Source organism: Xiphophorus maculatus, chromosome 11 (genome assembly GCF_002775205.1).
Source record: "Xiphophorus maculatus strain JP 163 A chromosome 11, X_maculatus-5.0-male, whole genome shotgun sequence".
Classification (NCBI taxonomy): domain Eukaryota; kingdom Metazoa; phylum Chordata; class Actinopteri; order Cyprinodontiformes; family Poeciliidae; genus Xiphophorus; species Xiphophorus maculatus.
This window is the reverse complement of record NC_036453.1, coordinates 17,526,937-17,540,197: the sequence shown is the minus strand read 5'-3', so window position 1 is coordinate 17,540,197 and position 13,261 is coordinate 17,526,937. Positions and strand designations below refer to the sequence as shown.

Genomic DNA, 13,261 nt, shown 5'->3' with positions numbered 1-13,261 from the left:
CAAGTACAGTCTCTTTAACTTAAACACATTTAATAACTTAATTTATGGGTCTACACAGTGATGGTATAGCATCAACAATGTAAAACCAATGTAGCTAAAACATTATTTAGTGTACGCCTTAATTTATGAGTTACACAGAGTATTGAAGAATCTTTCATTATTATTTGATGACTTTCTCTTTCACGTGGGTATTTATTTAATGTGGTACATTTCCTGTGGCCACTTTTACAAATAGAAAAAGCAAGAAACCATGAAAATCCACTAATAATAATAAGTACATAGATGTCTGTTTGTGTTCATAGATCAGGACCAGCTTCAAAAAATTGTTGTTTGCATAAACTTGCACATGGTCTGATTTTTATTGCTGTTTTAAACAATGGAAACTGTGACAAAGAAGAGTAGATCAAGTTATCCTCCGTCACGAAAAACAATAAAATACCCCTTTTATAGTTTAAGGCCCATTTAAACCTCAGTAATTTCACAAACATATTTGTGGCGCAAACAACTATTGGCTTCTTTTTGGATTACAACCCACTGCAAACTTGAAAATTACTTAAAGGTTCATAAAATAGTTTTCACATAAACAGCTTAGCTCCAGCCATTAGGACCAATTAATATATTGGTCCTAATGGCTTAATATATAAATCAATATATATATTAAAGGATCACAGTATAAGAACTATCTACTTCAGCTCACATATTAAATATTATATACATATATTATATTATATATTTTGACAGAACTCGACTCTAGAATTTCTGAACTATTCCTTCAAGGCTTGTTTCTTTATTAATTTTTACTATTACTCAATACTCAATCAGAAGTAATTGAATATACATGCAGAGGCAAGAGGAAAAGTCAACAAGGCTAATTGGAGCATAAGATTAACTGACATATTATTGTGTACATTTTTATATTTCTTATATTATAATTAGAAATATCTTTAGCGGGGGTGCTGTGGTGGCGCAGGGGCAAAGCATGACCCACGTTGAGGCCTTAGATCTTGTAGCGGTGGTCGTAGGTTCGAATCCCGGCCTGGCAATGTTTGCCGCATGTCTTCCCCCTCTCTGATTACCCTGTTTCCTGTCAAACTACTTTCAAATAAAGGCCACTAGAGCCAACAAAACCTTTAAAAAAAAAGAAATATCTTTAGAGAAAAAATTCAAATCAGAAGACATATTGGAATCCCTCAATATTTCTTTCAAAATCAGAACTCCTCCACAATAAGGTAAAAGGTGTTTTTTAAGCCATATCAACCATTTGAATAGTTCTAAGGTTAAAATCTGTTGAGGTCAGCAAGAAGGACTTTTAACACAGTCCAGAGTTTTCTAGTCAAAGGAGGAAATGGTCTTAGGACAAGAAGTGGAATGATATGTTCTCCAGTCAATGACCAGCAGTTAGTAAAAGTCTACAGATTAGATCATGTAGTACTTTGTGACAAGGCTTGACAAGGAGATTAATGTACATGTTAAACACAGTGTACATAACAGCTTCAACATTTCACACACACAAAAACTATAATAAAAATCATTCCGCAGTGTGTAGAATATTATATTTAATATATTATATTTAATAACTGGATTAATATGACTCAAAGTTAAGGGATTTTTTTTTGTCACAAGCTGTTATACAGTTATAGTTATAGTTTAGTGACGTGTGTCTTACATGTGGGTGTTGGGCCTTCCATATTAGATTCTAATAACTGAGCCAAAAATGACCCTGTGTTTTATTTAAAAAGCCAAAATGAAAGGCTAGTTTTGGAAGTTATTCTTATTTTTGTGCAATGTATTCAATTTTTTAAAACTAGAGCGATTTTCTTAATATATATTATGCCATATTTATTTGTTTTCCATTTGTTTGCGTGGATTGCTTTTACATTTTTCTTAAATATTGGGAAGCTCAACTCACCTTATTTTAGTCAGTAAAGTAAATGTATTGATTTGAGGTTTTTATCCTTAAGCATATTTTTTCTTTAGTCTATAATTTTTTTTATTTTTTTTTAAAGTTTCACTAATTTGACCTTAAAACCAACATTTCTTTAGTCAGTACACATTTTGATTACTGACAAATTTAAATCAGGATAAGTGAGCACAAAAAACACCGCACTTGACGACGAGCTCTGATTTCCGGGGCAAAGTGAACGCAGCATACGTGCACGGCCAGCGTTGTGCCCATGGTGCGCGTGTCCCGCACACCTCGCAACAAGCAGAGTGTGTTTCCGTTCCGCCTCACAGACATGGCTGCTTTAAGTAAGATACCACACAGCTGCTACGAGGTCGGTCATACCTGGCACCCATCGTGTGTGCAGTCTGCCGCAGACATCACTAAAGGGGCTCTGGAGGTGTCCTTCAAAATTTACGCCCCTCTTTACCTGGTAAGTTGCTTTGAGTCTCTGTCCGTAGACTGGTAGCTAAGTAAAGTTGTCTAGCTAACCGAGTGTTGCTGGGAGAAAGACACTACGGGTTAGCTAATGCTACAACTGAGGTGCAAGTTCGAGTCCTTGCAGGAGGACAAACAGAGAAGCTAGCCCAGTGAAACCAGTTCTTTACAGAACGTCATGAACAGGAGGAAAGTTCCAGCAAGTTTTCTGCGTCAAGAGTTTTGTGTTAGTTCAGAGTAAGCTTTGTCTTATCCTGCAAACTCTAAAACGTTTTGCTAGAAAAACATCCAGACATTCAGTACTCTGTATCATTACATTTAGTAGCTAAACTCTCTTTTTCATTGACATTATCTAATGTTTACAACCATGGCATGACTCAGATGCCATTGTGCGCTGGCTGGTAAAAAATATGCATTTATATTTCAGTGCCTGTAACTACAATGTCATATTCCCCCTCCGGCCCAGCTTGAACATACAGTATTCATAGAATCAGAGACTGAACCACAGAGCATTTTATAACCAAAAAGGTCTGTTACAGATTTTCCTTTTAAAGTCTTCGTGTAGAACTATGTGTCTTTGGGTCTGGACCCTGAGAAGAATATACATTTTATGTATTTCAATGCAATCTTGTGTTTTATTTTTAACCAATTTAAACTAAGGTTTAACTCAAAGCTGCACATGCAATGTCACTTTCACTTAAGCACCAGTAAAAACACACACAAGGTCACTTTCATTATTTAAGCACCAATAAAAATCCGACCATGTTTGCCTTGTCTGAGCAAAGTACGACTATGTAGGGCAAATATATAAAATCACTACAAGAATAACAGGCCTTCCCAGTTGGAAACATACTTTCTGAATAGGCCCATATGAACTTCTCACAGTATGATTACTTTGATCTAAAATACCATGATTTGAGGTTTTTATTTGCACAAAAAAAATCTATGTGGTGCATAAATAACATATTTAAATCAAGGAGCAGCAATTATTATTTCTGCTAAAATAATATTTAGAGTATTAAAGTTTAATGTTGCCATTCTGCTCGTTAGATTAAGTGTATTGATATAAACTGAAACATGTCTTATTTGTAAGCAAGGTTAAAAGTGTAGGTCTCATTTCAGCCAACAGTTAAGCCTTTTTTACACCTGTAGTTACTCTGTTTATAAATGCAGTATGATCTCCTTAAATCAGGCTATTTTTCTGCAAGTTCATGCATAGATGTTCTGTTCCTTTAATAGTGCTTCGTAATGAAATTTGGCCGCACTTCTAAGGCATCCACATCTAACCTTCAACACCAACAGAAAAGCAAATAATTGCAGATTTAGCAATAGCAAGATTTTAAAGAAGGAGGCAAATGTTCTGTTGAATTCTTTGCAGGGTTGCATTTCGTCTTCACATTGAAAATAGACAGCATTAGATTAAGCTGCTATAAATAAAATTACCTTGATTTTATTTCAGATGCTCATCGACACTGAAGTTAGTATTGAATTCAGCACTGTGATAAATATCAGAAGTCCAATTGCATCTTCTAATGATTTTCGAGAGCCGTGCTGAACCATTAAACCACAGAGCATAAATGTCAAGTAAAATGCTTTTTGGTGCTCAGTCTATGTTAATTACTTAAGCATGACTTGTCTCAAATTGAGCACCGCAAACACAGTGACTACTGTCTGACTGTGTATTGCAGATAGCAGCAATTCTACGGAGAAAGAAGAAGGATTATTATTTAAAGAGACTTCTCCCTGAGATCCTGTGGTCTACCTCTTTCCTAACTACCAATGGAAGTCTCTTCATTGTTTTCTTCTGCATTCTCAGGTTAGTAGTTCCAGCAGATGGCAAAGGTCCTTCAATGTGAAAGTGACATTTTAGAAGTGCTGCTGTGAGGTGAATTAGTTTTTCAAACCAGCTTTGAGGTTTTTTTAAAATATTTTTTTTTATGTCTACATGTCTGCAGAATTTAATAAATTATAAAATACCTGTTGACAGTTTCAATCTGAAGTTAAATCTCAGAATATTGTTTTCTTGGATTATTGTCCAAGCATGCTTACATTTTCAACTATAATTACAACCTTGCTTGTTTTCAACAAATAGAGTCTAAAAGTCATTTCAATGTTTTCAGACAGACAAAAATTTGTATTAGGAAAATCTCCTTTTGACAGTACCTACAACGCACAAACAGTACTTGTGAGGTACCTTTGGACTTGTGTGACAGTAAGAATAAATTCCAGTGTATTGTCAGAAAGAAAAAGTTTAGAATTTGATCCTGAGCTACTAAAAAAGAGACATTTTGTGTCCTGAGAAGTTCAAACTTAGACCTCATCATATTCTGCAAATATATTAATCTAACTTTGCATTAAACTTCCAAATTAAGAGGAGATGTGAGTAAAAGTGATCTGAAGTGTTTCCTTTAGAATTCCTCCCAAAGGCTTTGTGGAAAATATATTTATATATAAACCTAAATATATATTTAGGTTTAAACTAAGTGGAATATCAGACCCCAATAAAAAGAGGTTATTTTGTGAATTTCCTTTGGAATCCCTGTAATCAAGTCAACTTAAAAGCCTGGACTGTATTGGCATTTTTCTAAGAGAAAGTGTTTGTCTCACTTTAGGAAATTGCTTGGAGCGTTTTACCCATGGTCCTCGGGGTTTGGGGCAGCTTTGCCGGCCTCCTACATCGCCATCCTTCTGGAGCGGAAGAGCAGGTGAGATTTTTGTCCTTTTCTTCCATTTTTATTGCATATTTTTGCCATTGAGAATAATATAATGTTGTATATTTTTTACCCTAGGTTTCTGTATGGTTTTAATTATAATAATTTATATTCCTTAATTATATTGCTGTCTTTTCTTTCCAGGAGAGGTCTGCTGACAATATACATGGCAAATCTTGTAAGATTCTGTTCAGTTGCAAATGATCTTTCTCATATGTGCATTTATATTTATTAGTTGATTTTTAATTTGTTATTTGCCAGGCTAGTGAGACTTTGTTCCGCATGGCAGTGACACGAGGCATCGTCAAGCCCATTAGACATGGAGAGGTGAGTTGAAGCCTTTGTGCTTCTTTATGATTAAATATATTGCAGGAAATACAGCACAGCGAGCAAAACACCATGCATGAATTCCTATTTTGAAATCAAATGTGAAAACAGATTTTGTTTGCAAAATATTAGGAAATCTTGCAATGTTATGTTATTGGTAAATATTGAGACACGTCACTTGAAATATATTCTTTCCTCTCATTGTCATCTGTGCTTCCTACACTCTGTGACCTTTAGCAGCGTCATTTGTTTCGTTCTATTAGGATCTGCTTCCATGAGGCTCTAACTGGCTTCATACGTGGTGCACAAAGTCAGTCCTCAAGGGACTGCATGTTATAACTCTTTTCCTGCTTCAACACACCTGAATCAAATAATGGTTCATTAGCAGTTCTCTGCAGAACTTTGACATGCTGGTGAAGTCGTTGGACTATTTGAATCTGCGGTGTTGGAGCTAAAACTGGCAGGACTGGAGCTGGACCCCTATGAACTATTACATTAGTGTAAAATGTGCGGTCGTAACATTTGGAGTCCATTGTATATTGTAACTGATATTGCAGTGACAATATAGCTGTGATAAATTGTTGGTTTTGTGATAAAATCTTGGTTTTGATCTGTGTGAAAATATTACTTGCACTCAGGAAGTATCGTCTTACCACTTTAACTGTATATCTAAACTGATAGCATCATGGTGTTGACGTGTGCAAATGACAAAAATAAATATTTCCTCTTATAGTCCTGATTTTATTATTCATGCTGCCCCCAACCAGGTGCTCTTGTTCTGCATAACTGCATCAATCTTCATGTTTCTCTTCAGGTAAGAGCGTTGCATTCAAAATATTGTTAATAACATTTAAACTATTGTTAAGCATAAAGTATGTGTTCAGAGGGGCAGAAGACAAATGCATGCCACACTTTTCAGAATTGAATTTGAAAAAGAAAAAAACCTTGTATCATTTTCCCTCTACTTCACTCTTCTGCTCTACTTTGTGTTGGTCTGTCACGTAAAATCCCAATAAAATAAATGTAGGTTTTCGGTAGTATGAAACTACTAACACACACACATGAACACAAACACAGTTTGAAATGGATCAAGCTCTTTGAATACTTAAAAAAAAGCTAAAAAAAAAAGAGAGGAAAAACAAATCACTATAATAATTTGAGATGAACTTAGTTTTATTTTTGCAGAAGCAACGACGGTCTTAAAGGCTTTGCATTTTCTGCACTAAAGTAAGTCATCCCTCATTTTGTTTATGCTTCAGGTGTTTTGATGAGTCTGATAAGCTTGAGGTTGTGTTCTATTACAGATTCATTATTGGGAAAGAAGAGATTCCAACTCACCTTAACATCCCAGACTCTGTTGGCACACAGCCCCCTGAAAGGCCAGATGCCATAGAGACCGAACAATCACAGGTCTCAGCAGAAAAAACCGACCACAAGAGGAAAACTCTGATCGCCTACACCAGGAAGCTGCTGGAATCAATGTGAGAATCAAAAGCAAAAGCAAGAAAAAACAAAATACTTCAGTAGTAGTTAACAGCAAGTACTATCTTGTTTGTGTTTTTCATTATTCAGATGCAAACATGGTCCAAGACACAGATGTTGTAAACATTACCAGGATAACTGCATTTCCTACTGTGTTAAAGTAAGGCTTCTTATCTGATTTTCTTAAACAATGGATGTAATGTGCTTTGGATATATATGCAAATTCTATACCAGCAATGCTGATGTTCCATCATTGTCCCCTCAGGGTTTTGTCAGGATGTTCAGTATTGGCTATCTTATCCAGTGTTGTCTCAAAGTGCCCTCAGCATTCAGGCAGATGTTCTCCAAACCATCTCGGCTGCCTTCTGTCTTCTACAACAAGGATAACTTCCAGCTGGGGGCCTTTCTAGGCTCTTTTGTCAGTATTTATAAGGTGTGTGTACTCTATGTTCTTCTATTTCTTTAACTTTTATGTACATTACATGTTTCTTTGCTTTCATATTCTCTTTTCATTCTCATGGACTCATCAGAATGTTCTGCCTGATCTTTTTAGGGAACGAGCTGCTTGTTGCGCTGGCTGCGTAACATTGATGATGAACTTCATGCACTGATAGCTGGTAAGGAAAAATCCTGCAGAGTAATCTTCTGTGCTTTTTGTTCTGTTCACAGCTGTCCCTTTTCCCTCTCTTTTGTGTCCTTTCAGGCTTCCTGGCTGGTGTCTCGATGTTCTTCTACAAAAGCACAAGTATAACCATGTACCTCTTCTCTAAGTTGGTGGAGGTAAATTACACCACATCTTAAAGCAGACTCACACTTTGTGTCATAGAAATAAATGTCACTGGTTATGGTGGTCGAATCTGAAGGACGCAGAAACAGTTTACAGTGAACCCTCGTTTTTCGCAGGGGTTACGTTCCAAAAAGAACCGGTGATAGGCGAAATCCGTGAAGTAGTAACCTTTATTTTTTTACAATTATTATACAATGAAATACTCCATAATACATTGAAACCAAAGAACAAAACCTTTTTACAGGCCCAAGCATTTTTAACAAATAAAAGTACTGTATAAACGTTTTTTTTTTGTTTTTTTTTTACAAATAACTACTGTAAAATAATAATCAATACGAACTGAAGGCTTCAAATTGCGGAGATCAGCACAACCCCCCCCCACTGCGACCCGAGTCATTGGATTAGAACGGGAGAAAATGAAAAATGATTATGGAAAAAAAATACAAAGTACAGTAGGACAAATAGTGACTCACGTGTATTTCACTGCTCCTCCTGACTCCGCTCTGTCGCATTTTTTCTTCTAAAGCCCGGGTGCAGGTGTGTTTTTTTGAGAGAAGAACATAGTTATCGGTAGCTGTTGTCGCTCTTTTTTCTTCTGGGCAAAAAGATTCTTATAAACCGACATGCCACCATCGATTATGTTAAATAGAATAGAATAGAATAGAATTACTTTATTCATCCCAGCAGGGAAATTATTTCGCAGTTACAGCAGCATAGAGACAAGACACACAACAACCACCACTGAGTAGCAATTGTAGACAAATAAAAATCAAAATAAAAAATGGCAAGCCGTTTTACGTACGTGTACATATCAAACCGCAACGTTATTGACACACAGGTAGAGAAGAAGCGGAGAGACTGTTTAGCCAATCAGAATGCAGAATACAATGCACGATGCAATAAATAAATTGCATGCAAGCAAAAATTTAAGCTAAAAAGAAACTATAAACTTAATCTGAAAACGTTTTATTTCATGTCCCTGTTTTTTGAGAGGTGATTATCTTGCAGGTTTTGGGCAACTGACTATGTCTAACTGATTTATTTGTTTCATCTGTTTACAACTTGATTTTAACCAAAAATGTGTTTCTATCCAAACCAGTTTCCAACCAGCTGCTGTCTTGTAAATCAAGCATGTAAACTTCCTGTAAAAAAAAAAAAAAAGGTTGAACTTGTGGCTGATGTTGAATCAGCAGGGTTAACTCCATAAGTAATCATAAATGTTGTTCTTGTTTTACAGTCTATAAAATGATTTAGTAAGATAAAACAGCTTTCATGAACACAAACTTGTTCAACTCTTTCAATTAGAAGATATAAAACTAAAGCTGTGGAACTGAGATCACCTGCTATGTTAAAAGTGACATGTAATCACTGAGTTATGTAATAACAAAATGGCTGATGGTGAAACCAGCTGAAAAATCACATTAGTAGCAGCACAGGTTTCAAATTTCTTTTCCTGACCGTTATTTAAAAATTGTGTCAAACTGACATGTTTTAGTAATTGTAGTTTATATGCAGTGTTGACTAATCCAAGTTTATCTGAATTAGGCTTGTTTTATTACTAACCACACGTTATCTCTCTTTTTAGACCATGTACTTCAAAGGCATTGAAGCAGGCCGGTTCCCTTACTTTCCACACGCAGATACGATTATTTATGCCATCTCCACTGCTATCTGTTTCCATGCTGTAAGTAGCTTTGTAACAAAAACACCCAGGTACCAACATGAACATGCTTCATGTGCATTTTTCTCTGCTGACTAAGGATATGTCTGGCTCATGACATTTCCACAGGCAGTAATGGAAGTGCAGAACCTCAGACCTTCATACTGGAAGTTCCTGCTGCGTTTAACAAAGGGCAGGTATGACCATATGCTTTAAAACTAAACGGTTGCTTTTGCTTATTACACAACAACTAAATTGTGTTTGTCCCTAAAAAAGATTAAGAACAGAGAACTCTGGAAAAACATTAAAAAGAATACTATGAATTTGTATCATGATGAGGAATTTGTTAAACAGCAATCAAATGATCTTAAGCTAAATATTTCAAATATTAAGAATGAGGGGCATAAAATTGGAGTACGGGTGAATCAGTTACTAAATTACTCAATCATTGGACTTTCTTCTGTTCTCATGGTGATTAAGGACTATTCCATGTCTTTGTTCCTAGATTTGCTCTGATGAATCGAGAGCTGCTCGACGTGTTTGGGACAGAGGCGTCCAGGAATTTTAAAGGGTCTGTGCCCATGTTGGACCCTAGCTACTCCACCGTAATCAGCCGGACTGTGCTTCCACCTGGAGGAGACGCTAAGCTTGGGTGACTTGAGGCAAAAGTCTTGAGATAAGACAGAAAAAGACAAGAGAAAGTGGCCCGTCAGAGTTACCTAGGGCTTTGTAAAGGTGACATATCTGAGAAGAAGAAATATTGTAGCGATTCAAAATCTGAAGATTGGGTCCAAGCAGGATGTTGTGACTTTCATTTGTGAACCAGCACAAGTAAGCATACTGACAGTGATCGAACACTTACAGGTAGCTGGGAAAAATAAATACAGATCCATAATTAGTTTCAAACCATATCATTTAGTTTTAAAAAATTCTAGTGTAATTAAACTGAGCAGAGCAGAAATCTCACGAAGAAGCCCTTTTCTTTTCTGAGTTGAAGTCCAGCCTGACATTAGATAACCTTCAAACCTACTGACAATCAGTCTTCAGTTAATAAATTGTTATAAATTCATTGGTTGTTCTGCTTTGGCAAAAAGACTGAATATTAAAGGCAGCCATTTTTGAAAAATATATGTTAAAAATAGTTTTATAGGTATTAAAAGAAATCTAGTAAAAAGTCTGTTAAACTAATCTTTGCATCACATTTAAATGTAACAAGATTATAAACAAATACTTTAAATCACCAGAGATGTCCTCTTACTATGTTTTGAAGGTTTCAGAAAATCCAATAGTCTTTTCTGGTTCAAGTTAAAATAAAGGTGAAATTTATTTCCAGCCTACTGAACAAGGAAATGACCAAATCTATAGTTTTGTTTGACAGGAAATACAATTTATGCTAAAATTTAAACTAGAGTGATGTAAATAATCTCAGTTTCATTATGGCCTCCAACGTTCAACTCGTTATTCAGGAGGACTTATGATATTAGCAGTTTTAGTTTGCTACATATAAAACACACTCATTCATTTTTCAGTCATATCTTTCAGTTTTAAGTCACCATTGTGTTATTTGTGACTGCATTGTTTCATTGGTTTTGTTCAGATAAGGGATGGAAAGCAAAGACTGTGAATAAAATATGGAGAAAGTAACTTCTTTGTTAGGTACTGGTGTGAATGTGTGAGTATGTTGAGCTGAAAGTTTTTTTATTTTTTTTTAATTCCTCTTTATTTTCATAAAAATATGTTCTGAGCCAAAAGGTGCATCAGTTAGCATGTTTTATCTTCCTGGACCAGATATTTTCAGTTTTTAGACAAGATAGAGTAATGGAAGATGATGTGTGAACAGGTAATATAATTCCTTTCATTCCAGCCAAAAATAATGAATCTATTTCTTCATAATTAGTTTAAAAAAAAGATCACAGGCACATTAATTAAATAACTCCATGTTAGCCAGTCATAAGAAATTGATATTTTTTCAGTTTATAAGAATGTTTTTGAATGCGGTTTAGTGTCACCAGAACGTTTGAGATATTTCATCTAGAGTACGAATACACCCAGTTTCCCTCAAGAGTATGATATAATTTTTTTTTTTTTCAGTCAACGTTTGTTTCCTGTAAAGTGGATCACATTTACACATGCCTGAGATAAAAACAAAAACCTTTAGATGTTATCAAAAAAAAATTTCACGATAGAAACGCAAACAATGACATTAATTCTAGCCAAGAAAGGAATAATAACGCTGCCTGTGATTATTGTACTTATTGAGTGGAATTTGTTTGTTTTTCTCAACAAAATTTAACTGGTAATTAATACTTAAAATGTTTAGAACTGTACCTCTGGAAGTCTGTCTTTAAACCAGTTTGTCCTATTTATTGAAATACTTAGTGACCCTGCAGTCAAATGAGATTATTCTACCATACTTTTGCAGCATAGAAATGGTAGGAGGTGGGTTTTATGTATATTGTAAGGAGTGTCTGAATTTTACTGATCACCTGCCTACAATTGTGCAGTTTTTCATAGTTAAAGGGTCGATGTTGGATTAGACTTAGATATAATTCATATTTCAAATTGTGATGAAAGACATTTTCAGAATGTTATTTGTTACTGGCATATTAATTTTTGCATAAATCCAATGCTGAATCTATTGTCTTTAATGTAGATTTTTGTTCAAGCTACCTTCACTGAACTGAATGCCACACACAAGAATTTGGAAAAATGGAAAAAATATCACAGTGCACAATACGTTTTTCTTCAGCGACACAGATGCTGAAATGATTTTGTTCCTGGAAGAGTGAAAAACAAGCTCACTTTAAAGGTGACTGTCATCATAAAACTTAGAAACATTTGTGCTTTTTAAAATTTTCTTTCAATGAAGGGTTATATAGACAATATAGTTTGTGAAATCTTGCACAGCTATTTATGAAAGTTATTTGAAATGCCAGTTTGTCTATGTTAAATTATGCAATCACTTGAATGCAGCTCAGCTTGAGATGCACCTGACCTCTAATATGACAAGTGCTTAGGAAGTATATATATATATATATATATATATATATATATATATATACATATACATATATATATATATGTATATATATATATACATATATATATATATATATATATACATACATATAAGGGGAGATTATATAAAGTGTTATACTGTTGATAGTTACATTGTAGTTGTTTTGGGAATTTACTCATCTAAAGAAGGTTTATATTAAAATGATTCTTAATCCAAATGCAGGACTTGTTTGTCTTTTTTGTACTAATTATGTTTGTGTAGATTATAAACAGTGTCTATATAATTTTGTTTTCACATCAGTGTGTGGTTTCCATTAATTGTTAGGTTAAAATATTCAGTAGATTTCAATTATACAGAAATTGGGCTGCAGTGTGATGTAATAAGTACAGTTCAGTATAGTTTTGAAAAGTCCTTTTTGGTTATAATTTAGTTATATTAAAAATTGTATTGACTCAGAAGTAACCCAGAAAACAAGTTGATTACATGTGATAATTAGAATTTGAATAAATATTTAGGTCAGAAAAACTACTACAGGACACTTGCTACCTATGAAACTAGTACCAGTTTTATCATTACTCCTAATTGTTAGTTTGATAGAATTTCATGATTGGGCTCTTTTGCAAGTCTTTGAATTGTGATCTTTGAGCTCTATTTCGCAATTACTTTTCCGGATGTTGCTTTATTTTGAAAAATTTTGAAAGGGAAACATAGAAGTCAAGTGGTTTGTTTCGTTTGCTGCGTTCGGAAAACTCGGAATTTATATTTTTAAGAAATAAAAATCAAACAACTCAACAGAATTCCATTAAGGTAATTATTTCGATGCGGCTTTCAATATTTACAACACGCCTGGCTATCAATCATATGACGAACATATTTTGTTTCATACAAAAAGCGA

General features: G+C 34.7%; 1 protein-coding gene across 1 annotated transcript; it reads left to right on the top strand.

The window, feature by feature from the left end:
• Positions 1 to 2,198: 2,198 nt before the first annotated feature.
• Positions 2,199 to 12,399, top strand: tmem135 (transmembrane protein 135). The gene is made up of 15 exons (XM_005805806.3): positions 2,199 to 2,375; positions 4,069 to 4,196; positions 4,993 to 5,085; positions 5,236 to 5,269; positions 5,353 to 5,418; positions 6,186 to 6,232; positions 6,604 to 6,645; positions 6,723 to 6,899; positions 6,991 to 7,060; positions 7,166 to 7,333; positions 7,454 to 7,517; positions 7,604 to 7,680; positions 9,273 to 9,371; positions 9,477 to 9,544; positions 9,853 to 12,399. Exons 1-15 carry the CDS (start codon positions 2,238 to 2,240, stop codon positions 10,001 to 10,003), a joined length of 1,422 nt encoding a protein of 473 aa, XP_005805863.1. The 5' UTR covers positions 2,199 to 2,237; the 3' UTR covers positions 10,004 to 12,399.
• The last annotated feature ends 862 nt before the right edge of the window (positions 12,400 to 13,261 follow it).

Bases quoted from the DNA above. Each gene is read 5' to 3' on its own strand.
- tmem135 (XM_005805806.3), top strand. From the start codon at position 2,238: ATGGCTGCTTTAAGTAAGATACCACACAGCTGCTACGAGGTCGGTCAT. The intron at 7,334-7,453 runs GTGTGTGTACTC...TGATCTTTTTAG, and splicing joins CTTTTGTCAGTATTTATAAG to GGAACGAGCTGCTTGTTGCG. The intron at 7,518-7,603 runs GTAAGGAAAAAT...GTGTCCTTTCAG, and splicing joins ACTTCATGCACTGATAGCTG to GCTTCCTGGCTGGTGTCTCG.